The 17,941-nt window shown below is 37.1% G+C and overlaps 1 protein-coding gene across 1 annotated transcript in view; it reads left to right on the top strand.

Moving 5' to 3' along the window:
* The window catches only part of LOC134743252 (uncharacterized), a 154,374-nt gene that overhangs the window by 49,842 nt on the left and 86,591 nt on the right, over positions 1 to 17,941 (top strand). The window contains exon 9 of the mRNA XM_063676661.1: positions 4,391 to 4,472. Within this exon, the coding sequence (XP_063532731.1) occupies positions 4,391 to 4,472 (82 nt within the window). The remainder of the gene's footprint in view (positions 1 to 4,390; positions 4,473 to 17,941) is intronic.

Genomic DNA, 17,941 nt, shown 5'->3' with positions numbered 1-17,941 from the left:
AACTTTAATATGAAAATGCAATTGAATCGCTCGGGAAATAAAGGGCATCATTATGCATATCATAAATAAAATAAGCACTCAGATATATAACTATTCTACGAGTAATCGCGTCGAGTATTATAGGTGCAACCAAGGATAATTACAAGCTTTTATTTAAATTGAAATGTTTGTTTATAATATTTTTTGTTCGGCGTCAAATCTTGCAAGCTAGATTAGACCCACTTTTGATTATTCAATTTAGCTGAAACTTTACATACATATGTATGTTGGGTGACAAATATACAACATCCCACCAAAAACATTTTCATGTAAAATGTTGTCAAGACGAAACCATAAGGCTCGCACTGTCAAAACGCTATCAGATCTCTTCTAACTCTACAAGCCGTAACTTCACAAACTCTACGCCTTAGTCAAAATAGATAATTCTCTACAACCTATTCTCTTGTTAAGGCAGGATACGAGACTAAAATGATTTGAACCTTTGTGGAAAAAAAAACCTGACATACAATACAAACGGACCTGACGAAATTGCAAACCTTTTTGGTTACAGAACCTTAAAAACACAGCCAGGAGCATTCTCGGATAAATCACCTTTCATATAAAAAGCCCACAATATCCTAGACTCGTTACACATCGTAGCTGGTGGGAACGCTATCTCTCGGGCTCGATTTATCAGAATACCCTGCATCTTACTAGGCTCTTGTTTACCCCTGTCTTATTACACTACCCTAAGTTAGGGTAAAGGTCCCTTGAAACTTAGTTAGTAGGGTTAGTCGTTGGTGTGTGTAACAGATTTACACATATCCACTTCCACAACCACAATGTCCATTTACTGCCAGTTGGCGCAGCATGTTATTTTCTTTTCTACCTCTCTATCGCCTGTCTTCTCGTCCCTCGCTATAGTTCTTTTTTTTAGGGTTCCGTACCTCAAAAGGAAAAAACGGAACCCTTATAGGATCACTCGTGCGTCTGTCTGTCTGTTCGTCTGTCACAGCCTATTTTCTCAGAAACTACTGGACCAATTAAGTTGAAATTTGGTACACATATGTAAGTTTGTGACCCAAAGACGTAACGTAAACAAATGAATTTTAAACATGGGGGCCACTTTTGGGGGGTAAATGTGAAAATTCAATAATAAAGTTTTTCAAACTATATCGTGTTACATATCAAATGAAATAGCTCATTGTGAGAATCTCAAATATATATTTTTTATAATTTTAGAATAAACAATTTAAAAGTTATTCAAGAAAATAGGAAAAAATAGACCAATCCCCCCTCCTTTATCTCCGAAACTACTGGGTCTAAAATTTTGAAAAAAATACACAAAATAGATCTTTACCTATAGATTACAGGAAAACCTATTAGAAATGTGCAGTCAAGCGTGAGTGGGGCTTAATTACTTAGTTTATGATCTGACCCCTACGGGGTTTTTAAAGACATTTCACTCACGTTTCACATAAAAAATACATTGTTTAAATTGTGTAATGTACGGAACCCTTGGAACGCGAGTCCGACCGCACTTGGCCGGTTTTTTAGCATTAGAAAGAAGGCAAGCGATCTTGAGGTGTCTTTTTATTAAAAATCACTTTTCAAAAATAAGTAACAGCAAATATCTTTTAATTATAAATCATATACGATCTTTTACATTCTTTTACTTTCATAAGTAATATAAACTAATTTTTCTCAAACATGCTATGTAATATTGATATTACGTTCTTCATATTAGGCTGGGAAGTATCACGACTCCGGCGCGGCTAGACGAGGGGCCTGTAATGAAATTTCATACAAAGTTGCAGGCCTAGGCCGGGAAGTGGCTCTTTTTTAATTTCCATTTCACATATATTTGTGACACAGCATCATGGCATTCAGCCAAAAAAAAACTATAACCAATATTTGCTTATGGTTCGGAATGACATTCTGCCAATACCCCTTTAAAAAAAACAATAAACGATAATTAATATATTTTGCAGTTTTATTTGTATCGAATTTACAAAAACTATATAAATAAAACATTATTAACAAATTCCAATAATATTGAATTGCAAATTTACCTACAAATACAGATTTAAAATATAGTTGGTCAAACCAGTTTGTCAGTAAATAAGAACAAAAAAACTATACTCATCCTTTTCTTTTGGGTGCTAGTACCAGTGTAAGACAAAGATAGTATGATTATCTCTGTCTATGTTTGAAATGAGACAGTCCTTTGACAAACTATAGGTATATTTCATTTAAATATTAGCGGTAAAAATGTCTACTCAAACACGCGTTGGTGTTTTTTTAATCGTTTTGGAGGTAAAGTTGAACATTTTTCATTGTGTATCTGTAATTCTATTTTATTGGATTTATTGTGCGTTGTTTATTGTGTTGTTTAATATGAGTTCCGACGAAAATATTAAATGAATACCTGTTAATTATACTCCATGTTTAAGGCGACGATGTATGTGAAGCATAATATCAACATAAAAAACGATGTAATCTTAGTTATGTGGCTTAAACTACAGTCAGAAGGATGCAAGGCGAAAAATCAAAGAAAACATAAATATACCTTTGAACATTTGTGTAATAAATTGATTAACTACATGTGTAAAATATACGACACGTGTGATAAAGATAGGTACAGGTGGTAGTTATATTTTGTGCCTAGTTTACTTTTAGTTTCTTTAGAATTAAAACTTTGATTTCGTAATTTCTTTATTTATTTCATTGCATGTTTGAGAAAAGCACTATACATACATCGGCGCGAAAAGGGGTTGTCGGCCTCATAACTATCCTAACTATATATGCATTCGGCCGGCAACCCCTTACTTCCCGGCCTCTGTAGTAATGTACTATTTTTAAAGCGTTTTTCAATATTTTTCAATAAAAAGACACGTCAAGATAGTTTACCTTTTGTCTAATGCTAAAAAAACGAACTATAACATCCATTTTTAATCCTCTCACATCTCACACCCTACTTCTGTTCTTACAGATTTCCACAATATTCCCTACAATATTTTGGTAGAAGCACTAAAGGGTCAAATAACCAACACGATGCAGCATTTTGTGTACGGCTCCCGTCCCGCAACACACTCGACGTGGACAGGCTCTTATCGGCCTGCGGAGTAATTGATAGGCTCTGGCCTCTGTTTCGGCATGTTTGCTAACTGCCCCTTATATTTAGAAAAACACGACTATGTATTTTATTAGCTTTTGTAGTGTCGAACTGATAGGCAGAGACTTCTCTTTTTATCCAATCGATCTTGTCACTTGTTATTTCCCATCGTAAAACGCGACCTGATCGCTCCGCCGTCAACTTTTCGGTCTGCCTTTACCCCGGCGGCTATCTGTGTTGTCCCGTGGGACTCAGTCAGTAGCCATTATGGCCCACCTACTTATAGCCTAAAATATTTTCTTACAAAAATAAAACATGAAAGGGATAAAGCTAATTAAACTAACCTAACTCTTCATATTTAGAAACACAAAACTAACTCAACACGAAAGGGTTACTGTCAATATTATTATGCAATATTAGCCGAGGACCCCGTCCACACAACACACTCAAATCGGACAGGCTCTTATGGAGTAATTGATATGCGAGATGCATGGTTTTGGCATGCGAGAACCATCTCCCACACAGGACGCTTCAAATTTAGAATGCACATACAGCATACTCGACAACTTTAACCAATCATAGCACAGAGGATTAGAACATTCATGTTATCCAAATCTCGTTCCCGATCCGTAATCGAGTAAGAAATAGTTACATTATAAATTATTTTAACTTAACGTAACTTACTATACGAATTTATATTGTCCCTGTCGGCAGCTTAGCTCAGTGATCGTTAGTACTAGGAAGCTGCGATTTGGTCTGAATATTTGCAGCGAGAAGTAGAGAAATATTAGGTTAGGCATTATTGTTGAGGTGGAGAATATATTTCGATGAGACACTGTCCTGTGTTAAGACACGTGAGAGCCATCACCTAACAGCGCATACACTCCTCTATTCTATAGAACTCGCAAATTGAATTTTGCACCGTGAGATTTTTCAATTCGCTTTTTCTGAATACTACGCGAGAATTGCCTGCACCTTTGAAATGGAGATTTGTTTTATTCACGTCAGGAGATCTGTACGAAACGAGTATACATGACAATATATACCTACATGTTTTAGAGTTACATCTATAACTACGCCCTTGACAGATGAACTCTTTTCAAGAAAATGCAAATTATCTATCTCATCTCATTTAAGTCAACTTTTATTGAAATTATATGTACACATACATACATATAATCATGCTTATTTCCCGGAGGGGTCGGCAGAGACCACGGATTTCCACTTGCTACGATCCTGACATACCTCTTTCGCTTCCTTCACTTTCAAATTATATGTGTACATTTTATTTAACAGGTGGACACAACAGACAACTCCGAAAGTATCCTCGAGGACGACGAGTGCCCGCTTGCCATCGTGATGACACACCCACACCGCAGTGAGTAATGTGTTCTTTCAACTCATTTCTTCTTCACACTTAATATTTTAGCTTCGGTCTTCCCTTAAACAAAATTTGTGACGTGGCACTGTGGCAGACTTAAGTAAATCCTTTCGCTTGGATTAACTACGGATTCTCCAAATGGATGTGTGTTCGTACGTGCGGGAATTTCCTATTCGTACACAGAAAAATTGTGGCTTAAAGCAGCTATGAAATAAAACGCCGAAACTACTATAGGTACATACATTTTTTATCTTTTTGCTTCACCCGACGAATTTGGAGAAACCTTCACCCGAAGACCTCGACTCGTTTTTACGAGAGCTAAAAAAACTTTCGCTTTAAGTTCCGACTCGAGTCATTTATTGTTTTTTTTTTAAAGTGCAATTCAAAAGGACTCGAGCCTCCGCATAAAGACTTCGGCGACAATTTTGTGAGTTTTATCTTTAAATACTAGTAGCAGTAAAGAAAATAAGCGTTATTGTATAGTGTATCTAACCCATTAATTTTACATGAAGACTACATATACGGCATTTAGAATTTTGTAAAAAAACGAATTCTCTGAAAAGGACTCGAGTCTACAAAAGACTCGGGTCTCTAACAAGCTCAAAAGAACTCTGGTTTCGACTTAATTATCATACCAAAAACCCTGATGTATGTTATTTATGTGAGTCTGAAGAGGACTCAAAGGACGTGAGTCTTAACCAACACTATTCAAACGACTACGGTAAAGCCAAGAGAAGCCTTATGAAGGTCATGATTTTAGTAGTCCTGTATAATTGTATATGACACCGTAAGATTGTATCGTGAGTTCACCATGGCATTAAATATACAGAGATTACTGATTACGTTATTACTTATTGATAGATGAGGTGTCGTAGTTGAAGTGTTGTTGATCAATTGATTTGTTTTTGTGTCCCGGGTTAATTTTTTTATCGAAAAAGGAAGACGTAGAAAAAGAACAGTCAAACTTTTCCCTTGTTAACGAGAAATAATAAGGTTTGTGTCTGTTCCAATTAATTCCAATCTCATTTAACTCATTTTAGATGTCTCTCAAGAGACCTTTCGGTATCAAGGCATGCATAAATTAAAGTCTCGTATTCATACATCGGGGTTTTCATGACATTAGCCGAAGAGTAGGTATTGACTTTAAAAACAGAATGTACTCTAGCACTTCTAGCAGGCTTCTACCTAATGAATAATTAATTCAACAAAAGATTATATATATATTTTTTTACAAACTTTGCTACCAAGTAAAAACACAATTTTTTTCACCACTCCAACGCTAGGAAAATACTAACTAACATTACAAATTAAATCCGAATGAACGTTATTTAATACCATTCATTCAAAATCATCATTAAAAAGTCAATTCTACTCGCCGACATCAGAAATCAACTCAAAATTTTGCATGATTGATATTACACTCGGCATCACGGAAATCGCACACCCACCGATTTTTGTTTCAAGCGAATATAGCTTCGCCACTCTAGTGGATAAAATGTAACTTTCTCTTTCGTTTTTGAAAGACAAAGAGGGTCTTTATGAGCTTGTGTGGTGAAAATAAAATTGTATCATAGTGTGTATAAAATTCACAGTGGTTGTTATTCATTAGGCATAAAATGAAACTGAACAAATTCCATACTAAGTTGCCATGTTTAAGCATTTTACGTCAAAAATGTGACAGTTTCGTGAGTTACGTAGTAAATGGCGCCCTCAATAATTTTCTGCAATTTTTTGTCGGACTTGAGCTAATGTACTTTAAATATATACACACATATTGTACACATTGTATTGTGTGTATTGTATTGTACCCATGCCCATGCAAATTAGTTAATATCAGATAGACGGCAGGATTAATTTGTCAGTTAATAGATATAGTTTCAGATTATTTATTCTATTTTATTCCGTATACGTTATAAAGCGTTACTGAACCTATTTCTAATAACATTTAACTGCTACAATATTTTTTTAGGATTTCTAATAATTACTGAATGTAGTTTAAATAAAGTTCGCTCTTGTGTTCTTTATTTTATTCAATGAAGTTTCAAAGCAATCACGAATTGGATTAAAAAACAAACATTTCATATTCTGTTTGAAAAATTTTACTCGAGCAATTTATACAGATGAATTCACGGTGAATTGCTTCCAGAACTTCTCAGTTTTTACCTGGCAAGGTTAAAATTTCAACATTATATCTATTATGGGGATGTAGAATCTGTATAATAACAAATACAAATTATGCCACCGCCGTCGAGATTACTATTAGCGAAAAGACAAATTTGATTAGAAATTGCTGTTGACAGTTGTAATGGTATTAAGTCCGCCTATTGTACGTAACGTGCAGCACGTAAAATTGTATTTGATGCAATAATCAGATTACGGATAGCGGCTCGCTTATGTAGAGGTGTGACGGTATTGAAAGCTAATCGTTCGTGAAGGACTTTTTATATTTCAATGTCGATGCAATTCTACGTTATTCTATTACATGTGAATAGGTCAAAGTGTATTTTAAAGTTATGTTTAAAGTTATCTGGCCTAACATCGGCCACCCGGCCTAATATCGACTACCATTTTTCATAGTAGGTACTTGTTGTAGAACGTTATTAAATGGAGAGAAGGCTGATATTTGGGCAGGTTATATACTTTAACTTTTAACACAGTAACTCGAATTAAGCCACTTCTCTAGAAAAGCACCTCTTGCGAAATGAAATCTTATTTCGGTACCTTCGCTTTGTTTAATTCATTAGAAAATGTCCACGTCTTTATGTTTTGTTACTAAACCAAACTCTCAGACAGGTGCTCTCTTAGCCGCTTTTAGAGAGTATTAAATCCTTTTTGGGTCAAAAGTGCGCAACCTGGCGAAATTCAGCAATCCGTATTCAGAGAATGTATAGATCCCGATAGACGAAGCAAAAAAGAATCGGCATTCAGCTCACAGTCGCGCCCGAGAGCTGATTTGTTGAAGTGTAATAGCCGTGTTTCTCGCCGTTTCTTTTGATTCCCGTGTAACAAGCTTACACAGTTTTTGTAGGTCTCGCAATAAAACACTTAAATAGTTGCAACGAAATTACATTTCATTCTGTTTAGCTTCTGCGCTCATTCAAAATGAATAGGGTTTACTTATATCATTTTGTGAAAGGAGCGCTTTCCGATTTCCGTTCGTGCCGGATTCGATCGTTCGTCGTACGAGTACATTGGGTTGCTTGGGCTGTAAGCTCTGTCTTCACTGGTGACGTGCTGTGCAGAGGATATAGATCCTTATTTATTTTATTGCTACATACACTTTAAAGCTTTGAAATGGCCAACCGTAAACAGAACAACCTTAATAAGGTGCGCGCCAAGTAACAGTTTCATCACTTGCAATGAAAGTCGCGTCATGGTCTCAACTAAACGTGTTAATGTTAATAATGTACAAACGGCCCTAATTATGATTTACGCGGGCTAAAAGTGTAATAGCGGCTAATTCGTGTAGCCATTATAAAATATTGCCTCTCATTTATATGCAAATCTCTTGGATAAAAACAAAATCACCCCTAAATACGAGGAGCACCTAGTTTCAACCACCTTTTTCACGTTAGTCTCAATACTGCGTAACAATAGTCAAAACCATTGACATAATTATGTATAATAAAAAAAACGGCCAAGTGCGAGTCCACGAGGGGTTCATTACGCAAAAAACCGGAGTCGGACTCGTCCTGCGCGGGTTCTGTACTTTTTAGTATTTTGTTGTTATAGCGGCAACAGAAATACATCATCTGTGATAATTTCAACTGTCTATCTATCACGGTTCATGAGACAAAGCCTGGTGACAGACAGACGGACAGTGGAGTCCCGTTTTTAGTTTTACCCTTAGGGTATGGAACCCTAAAAAGATTTGGTTTCTATATTCGTCCGTCCTCGATAACAACCACAAAATTAAATGTAACTACTTTTTAATGAACGAATACCTTTTTAAATACCTATATTACTGTGTTAGGTAATAAGAGGTTATTAGGTTAGGATTTAGGATAGGCTATTTTTAAGCAAAAATAAACTAGGTACTTCAATAGCTAAAGCCGATTCACAAACTGATATTGATAATAACGAAAAAACTCAATTCGTGATCTATCCAAGGTTCGGTGATCCGTAGATGACAAAATGTAAATTGATATGAATACATGAATATCTCCCGTTATTCAATTCGCAGAAAACGAAGATAACGCAGCAAATTGAATCTAACACATTTCAGGGTATTTTTAATATATTATTTTCTCATTAAAAACGCTGAAGCGCTGTTTTGTGGTTTTTAATTAACGTAACAATTTAATTGCCATGTTTCATACACGTCATTGAAATCTAATAATAATGAAGAAATTCTTGCTGCGTGCAATTAAAAACCCTACATGTACAGTATTACAGACTAGATTAAAAATGATTAGAATGAAGTCGTAACTTGTATTGTAACTTTAGTAACTGAGCCTTTCTAGTCCATAAAAAACCGCCCACCGAGGGTTCCGTACAAATTTAATTTTTAGTATTTGTTGTTATAGCGGCAACAGAAATACATCATTCTGTCAAAATTTCAACTGTCTAGCTATCACGGTTCATGAGATACAGACTGGTGACAGACAGACAGTGGAGTCTTGTATTAAGGTCCAGTTTTTACCCTTTGGGTACGGAACCCTAAAAAGTCTAATTTCGTAGTGGGAAATGACTGGTAGTTGCTTGCTCATTGTATGGATAGATAAGGCTGCTCATTAAGGGAATCCGCGGGCCCGAGACGCTCCGCGGCTCCGCAATTTCCGCGAGGCTCGTCCTGGTGGCGCGGACAATGCTCGCTCCCCGCGTCCCAGCAGGGAACAGCGGGCGCAGGGACGGCAGTCGCCCGCCAGACGCCGAGCCGCGCGCCGAGCGCCACAAGCGCCCGCGACGCCTCCCGCGCCATAACTTCAACATGGATTGGGGCATCCGCCGTAAGTCCTCACACCGAACCCACCGACCTCACCTCGCACGTAGCGTAACTCGTGCGGTTGCCGCCGCGGTGGTCCGCTCCGCCGTCGGCGCTGCGGACGGCCACTAGTAAACAAACGCATGTGACTCAGAGTAGTCCGACCGGTGTGCCCGCAGATGCCGGTCGGCTCGCCGGTGATGGTATTTTTAACTCGTTCCGTAGTTCGATGTCCGTTGTTTCGCCGAATCGATAGGTATGCATAATACCAACCTTCAAAGTCTCGGAGCGGTTTCGCATCACTTTAGTTTTCAAGTTGCATTAACTTGGTTAGAAGTTTTGAGCCGTAGATGTATTTAAATTACAGCTGTGTTGTAAACCGGTCGCGAATATATTCATAGTACATATGGAGTGGTTTTATTCGAGATCATGGACCTAATCTGCGAGGATTCGAAACTTTCGAAATCATTTTACGGCGACCTCAATAAACGAGATATTTCTTTTGTCTCATCGTGGACCGGTTTTATTTCGTCGCGAAATGTCACGATAAAGAGAGCTTTTACTATCTGCTCATAAACTGGTGTGTCTACGAGTTACATGACCTTTTAACATCTTTAAGAGTAGGCACCTAATCTCAACACACAAATTGTTCCTTTAATGGCTCCCACGACAGTCGCCAGTGATATGTGAAGCTCGCTTAAAAGAGTCAAGGTTTGAACAAAGACAAATGCATTGTGTGAAGTGACCTAGGATACGGGTATGGTAATTCTATTTAATACATATTCTTATTTACTTAGGTACTTGGTATGATTCTATGTGATGTCAAATATCGAAGAAATACTTACTTGTAAGTATTTTACTAAAAACGAAAAAGTCCTTAGTACGGATACATTTTGTCCCTAAATCGTAACGCATTTTTTCCAAAAGCAAACCAAGTTAATAGTAAGTAATAGCAGAGCTGCACATTATACTAGGACTAGTTTTTGTTATCTAGGACGGGGTTAATTAATACCAGGCGCAAAACACCGGGCAAACAGTCGCGACTGGCTAACACATGCCCGTCAGGTGCATACATTATACACGTTTTTTTTTATTTGTGTCCAACAACGTGCGTGTTCGACTTAGACCACCCTTTTTACGTGCTTTTATTTCTGAAGCAATTGATATTTTATGCCTATTTTTAACCGACGTCAAAATTTTTAAAAGAGGATGTTTTCAATTCCCTTGTGTACGGAAGACTATAAAAATTAAGAATTAAAAAAAATCCATTGAATGTTTTTTTTTGATACCTCAGAACCGTCATTTCCCAACAGATTTTGAAAATTATTTTGTTGATTGAAACTATGTAGGTACTTACAGATTGGTCCCAATATTTTTGTCAAAATCCAGTTCCGATTCTTTATTCTTTATTCAAACAAACACAAGTATAAGTTTACAGCTACCTATGCCAGACACATACTGTTAATACATAGTCAGTAAGTATCATAAACATGTATACATTTTTCGAACTATCTCTAGGAACTTAAATTAAATATCATCATCATCATCATTATATCAGCCCTTTATCGCCCACTGCTGAGCATAGGCCTCTCTTCCAGTACGCCACTTGTCCCGGTCCTGAGCTAATCTCATCCAGAAGTGACCCGCAATCTTCCGGATGTCGTCCACCCAACGAGCCGATGGACGCAAGGGGCTTCTTTCATTCGAAAGCGGCCACCATTCCGTTAACATTTTAGTCCACCTGCCATCACTCTGCCTAGCAACATAAATCAAGCAAATTAGCAATTAGCAATCTAGCAAATTAAATATACCTATTACAAAGTTACATAGGTAGAGTTTAAAAAAATCCCGACAAGTCCAACAAGTTACAACGTAATGTAAGGACGGCCACTTGTCTGCGAATATGTCTGCGTTTTGGACTGTAGCTAAGAGGTTATTTAGTAATTCTATTGCTCGGTACGATCGGATCCTTGGGGAATCGAGGGAACTCCTCAAATCTTATAGGCACACATTGCGTTTTTTTGTATTTTCATCAATAAACCAAGCAATTGCATTAAAAAAAGTGGAACCAGAATGGAACTTTTCAACGACGTGTATTTCTCGTTTGGTGATTTGAGATTGAGAGTTATGAGATAAAAATAAATCATTGATTATCTCCATAATTTTTAAGAAAAAAAAACGACTTCAATGGGGGATGCCGGTGAAAGATTATTGTTGATGGTGCACTCTTAGATTCCAGACAATGAAATGAAAAAAAAAAAAACCGGCCAAGTGCGAGTCGGACTCGCGCACGAAGGGTTCCGTACCATTACGCAAAAAAACGGCAAAGAAAACACGTTTGTTGTATGAGAGCCCCACTTTAATATTTATTTATTCTGTTTTTAGTAATTGTTGTTATAGCGGCAAGAGAAATACATCATCTGTGAAAATTTCAACTGTCTAGCCATCACGGTTCATCAGATACAGCCTGGTGACAGACGGACACACAGACAGACAGACAGACAGCGAAGTCTTAGTAATAAATTAAATTAAAGAATCTTTATTGCCACACCTAAGGAAAAAAAATCATAGGGTCCCGTTTTTACCCTTAGGGTACGGAACCCTAAAAACAGCATCTTTTGCCTAATTATGTAGAAAAGGAGGTAAACCCACTTTTCTAGTAGCCGTTCGTTTTTGTAAGGGTCGCAGTTCTAACCTAACCTAACCCACTTTTCTGATAGCAGTTCGTTTCTGTGAGGATCGCAGTTCAAACCTAACCTAACCCACTTTTCTAGTAGCATTTCCGGGTCTGGTTTCGGGTCCGGGTCCTGGGCCGGTTCCGGTTGTAGTCGGAGTCCAGGTTCAGGTCCAGGACCATGTCTATATCTGAGTCCGTGTCCAAGTTCGGGTCCGAGTCCGGGTCCGGGGCTGGTTCCAGGTCCAAGTTTGGGTCCAGGTCCGTAACGAAGGGGAAAAATCGCACGTGAACTATGTGTTGTTGTTAAAGAGTTCCATTATTACGCGTCATTGGAGAGTTCCATTCTGATCATCATCAGCAGTTACATATCATCAAATGTCACTTTTTTAAATGTAAATGCTTGATTTGTTGATAAAAATACTAATATCACTATATGTATGCATTTAACATTTGAAGAGTTCCCTCGATTCCTCATGCATCCCATCATCAGAATAGCGTTTTGACTAAAACGGGACCAATCTGTATGTGGTGACAATAAAAAAAAAAGAATTTTCATAATCGGTCCAGAAATGACGGAGATATGGAGTAACAAACATATTTAAAAAAAACAACCGAATTGATAACCTCCTCCTTTTGAGATTTGGAAGTCGGTTAAAAATGGAGTTAAATAGAATGCCGGTTTCTTTGAGAAAGATACTTAATTTAAGCTCAGGAATATTTTTATCTAACAACCAAGCATTTGCGTTTAAACATATAAATTGGAACTGCTCATGAAGCCCAGAAAGGAACCTCCCCAACGAGCATGTTACGGTTTTGGGCTAATTGTAATTGTTATGAGATAATGTACTTTTGTGTTGTAAATAATTTAGTTGTCGATTTTTTTCTGTTAAAGATTAGCATTCACTTAATAGTTAATCCTTTATAGACAGCGACAATGTATTTCGCAGGCAAACTGAAGCAAACACACCGAAAGAAATTAAATTCAAAACCTATTGTTTTGTCAGAACTATCAAAATTAGTTAAAATGGATTTCAAAACCAAATTTCTAATATCAATGCAATAAAATTGTTTTAAGATACAAATTGCTTTGTTTATCTTCATCTTACTTGAGGAGTTGAGGCCCGAATTGTAATGACCGCTACTCTTAGAACAAACTCTTTTTCGTTGTTTGAATCGAAACTGCTCTATGCTTGCGTTGCTAGGCTACTAGATATATTAAAAATAATTTAATAATCTGGTAGAGTGCACTTTTTTGTGAACATTCTGCATTAAAAAAGAGAAAACCATACAGCCTTACAACCACGATATAAAGCAAATCCAGTGCGATGCCAGAGTTTATCATAATCATGTGGCCCGCTCCAGATTCTGTTATGTCATGTGCTTACATAATAGAGTCTTGAGATTAGATTTTCTGTTCAGTGGAGTAAAGCGAAAAGCGTCTCCCTTATTCCCCGACCACTTTAGAACGTGTTAGTGGGCGGGATTAAGTATTTTGCTAATATTTTGCCTATAGATAAACATGCAGAAACACGCCACACATGATTAATGTTCGATTTTAAATTGCTCTACATACAACATGATACAGGAACTTAAGTCGCATGTATTTGCTTACACGGAACAGTTAATGTTAAGAAAACAAATGTTCATGAAAACACAGAAATCTTGACAGCATTATAGTGATTTGGAATGTATCTACATTAAAATCCCTGTGTCAGTAGCACTAGATGTGATAAAGTAGAAAACCACGATACAAATAAATAAGCTTAATATTTAGCTGTAACAAATGTCTAAGCCGACTAATAAGATTTCTTTCATTACCATAAATCTTACATAAACCTATCCGTTACACACACACACATACACACACGCACACGCACACGTACACGCACACACACACGCACACGCACACACACACACACACACACACACACACACACACACACACACTAACACACACGCGCGCGCGCGCGCACGCACACACGCGCGCACACACACACACACACACACACACACACACACACACACACACACACACACACACACACACACACACACACGCACACTCAATATGGACTTGCAAGTCCATCTTCTCATTAGGTTAAATTAAGCTATAAGTAATTACTTTTGTTATTCTCTGATATTGTGTTCATTTTTATTTCTTTAAATTTATATTTATATTTTAAAACCGTTTATTACCAATTTTAAGGAAGAGCGGTGCCTCTTAACACAGGTATTTTCTTACTTAAAAAGAGGCACCAACACTTACCTGTATAAGTAATTCTTAAACGAAATAAACAATTTTCATTTTCATCCGTTCTATGTGTAGGCAGGTATATAATTTTGACTAAAATTTTACTTGTTTTTATATTTTTTGTTATGTAGTGTTTGTTTTTGTTATATATACATAATCAAACTAAGTTTGAAAAGCACGTCTCTAGCATCCTTAGAATTTTAATTTTTATTATTGATTGTCGTGACTGTCGTAAGGAAGCCTGCATACATCCACAAAAAAAATCTCCCAATTTAAGAGGCCGTAGTCGATTTTGGAGCAAAAATTTTAAATTGATAGATTTAGTCGTTGAAATTATACACGTTTTGTTACGTAATATCTAAATAACAAGTATTGGTTTCTATTAGCACGTCTTCTCATCTTGCCTTTAAATAATGAGGTCGCAAGCGTGCGTCTCCGGTAATATATGAAAAGAAGGGGCAGTTTTAAAAATTCATCAAAAATTTATGGTGGTAAATTATACAAATTGATGTATAAGAATAGTTTCAACAAATGTTGTAGATTGTTTAAGTATCAAAATTGTTGAAATTAAGTCGATTTTCAGAGAAATTGTCACTTGTTTTTAAGTAATTTATGGAGAAAATTGATTTCGTCTAACTTTCATTTACACTACTTCAAAGTCATAATAATAAAAATGTAGTCTAATAAACGTCAAGTACAGGATATGTGTAATACAAAATTACCATGTTTAGCCGTCCAAACTTTACGAAATTTACAAATAAGAGCGACAAAATCAGTGCTTTCGCGTTTACCTAAACGTCTATCAGAAAAGCAAACATCACTAATTTAGTGAGTCTGTTTTCAACAAATTGATCTGATAAAAGGTAAGATAAGAAGATGCGCTAATAGAAACCAGTACTTGATATTTCAATTAGGTAACAAAAGGTGTCCAATTTCACCGACTAAATCTATCAATTTTACATTTTTGCGACTAAAATCGACACCGGCCTCTTAAAGGTGTATGTGATTTTCCAACCCGCAAATGCATGAGAGGAGGCTTGTGCTCAGTAGTGTTTAATACTCTGATATTATTTTTGTACTGCTTGTTATATGTGCAATAGATAAACTCTCTCCCCTACTATCTCTGGAAAGGTTTTAACAATCACAAATACCATGAGATACAGCCCGCTGACAATCAGCCGCCGGACAGTACAGTAAACGGCCGGACGGACGGCCCTCTTAGCGTTGACATGGTAGCGATTTAGATGATAACAAATTATAATTAAACGCTATACCAAATTGAACACTAACAGACTCGTTTATTTATTTCTTTCTTATTCAACACGCAATTTGCAATCTAATCATCGTAATTTCTGTCGCGCTCGAGTGCTTATTTAGAGCCTTAGACATGTAAACCAATGAAATGACGACATGTGCTGTCACTATATATAACACAGCCTATTTCAAGTTTTACTTTTAAAATGTCAAGGCGACATGAGTGACACACCTGCCCTAATAACCCTATTGGATCGACGGCGGAGACGAATAGCTAGTGTATTAGCTTGGGATTAACTTGAAGGCCCAGAGCCCCGCGCCCCGCGCCGGTGTTTGCCAAACTTGCCCTAATACATAGTAACTTCACTTATCTAAACTAGCTTAGCACTACGTAGTTTTAATCCAAACAGAATATAAATGTATTCGTAAGCACAAACACAGAAGAGAAAATTATACAAAATAGAAAAACATCATCATCTTCCTCGCGTTACCTCGGCTTTTTGCCACGGCTCATAGGAGCCTGGGGTCCGCTTGGCAACTAATCCCAAGAATTTGCGTAGGTACTAATGGTTTTTACGAAAGCCATCTGACCTTCCAACCCAGAGAGGAAACTAGGCCTTGTTGGGATTAGTCCGGTTTCCTCAAGGTGTTTTCCTTTAACGAAAAGCGTGAGGTAAATATCAAATGATATTTCGTACATTAGTTCCTCATTGGTACGGACCGGGGTTTGAATCCGCGACCTCCGGATTGAAAGCCGCACGCTCTTACCGCTAGGCCACCAGCGCTCACAAAATAGAAAAATATAGGAAGGAGAAAGTGCATGTAATGGTCTCACCTCAGCATGATGCTGGCGACTAATAAACTCTTAGTTTCTGTAGCCCAAAGAACTGGGATTTTCGTTTTTTAATAATAAAGCCATTTATTCCGAACAATATAATTTACAATTGCATATTTTATAATTTTCATTATGAATCCTTAATTTTAAATCCGCTTATGTATTAGACGCAGTTGTTGCTACAGTTATTTTGTTGAACAAATGAGATCTCTTGTCTTGATGTAGAATGGCGAGCTACGAGCTACGATTGATTTACGACTGATAAAGTTTTAATCAATGTTTAGAATTGGTTGACGTCGGGCGATCGCAGCTTGCTTTTATTATGATTTATGCAGGTTATGATTAATACACGTTTCAATTAGCTCCTGACACGGCATTTGTCAACCAATGCCGGAGTAAATATTTATTTCCAACATATGCGTGCTCCATATCGCACGATAAATTGTATAATATATGCCTCAGCGAAAATGTTATGTTATTAAAATGTGTTAAGTATATCGTGCGAGAACGCGATAACGCCTTAAAATGTATGTAGTGCACGGGGTCGCGAATTGCAAAAGCGAAACTTTGGAATCCATTCTCTCATACATACATAAACAATGCTATTGGATCAAGTAATTTCAGTTCTACTTATACGCGTAGGTGCTTCACCGACATGATAAAACAGCATTAGTAGGTATTGCACGTTTCATATCGATGAATGTGTTTATTCGCCGGTCGCAAGTCTTCTGGTCCCATCGGGGTATTAGGTGATACTGATATGCACTATATAGGTTTTTAAATTCAAATAGAGCACTGAGGAAAAATCAAAAACTGTAAGGCACCCATTTTAATGTATATTGCTAACAATTTAAAATTTGGAGCATGTGTCACCATTAATCAACCACATATTTGGTAGTTTAGAAATAATATACATATATGTATGTATAATATGTAGAGATAACGTATTGTACTAAGATTTTTCTACATTACGTAATAGACCCTTTGAATAGTCCAAGGGTTGTATTATTAATTATTAAACTGAATCAGACCAAAGACGGGTATAAAGTCGATACGGCATTATTAAATAATGTACCTTGCGATGTATTGTCGTGAATGATACACAATTGCGGGATGGGGCCTCTAAGACATCTTGCAGTTTGTTTAACGTTAAGCCAACTCGCACACCGATTAAATACAATTAGGGAACATTAGGGTAAATTAGCCGTTCGAGGTAATAGCACTTACCTAATCATATAAGCCCCTAAAGGGCCACTTGCACTATTCCACTAACCCGGGGTTAACCGGTTAAACCTGGAGTTACCATGGTTACCAGTACAATTTGACACTGGGTTAACGGTTTAAGGTTTAATTATGAAACTTTGCTCGATACATAGACTTAGCATTACATAGATGCGGCCTACCGCGTGCGCCCGTAAGGGATAGACATAGATGACGTCATAAACGTGGGGATACCATATTGGTAAAAATTACCCCAATATTTGATATCACGTTGGGGCGATTACCCTGGAGGCAAAGTTTGACG

This window comes from Cydia strobilella, chromosome 7 (genome assembly GCF_947568885.1).
Source record: "Cydia strobilella chromosome 7, ilCydStro3.1, whole genome shotgun sequence".
Classification (NCBI taxonomy): Eukaryota; Metazoa; Arthropoda; class Insecta; order Lepidoptera; family Tortricidae; genus Cydia; species Cydia strobilella.
Note: the sequence above shows the minus strand (reverse complement) of the source record. Positions and strands in the feature narration are given on the sequence as shown.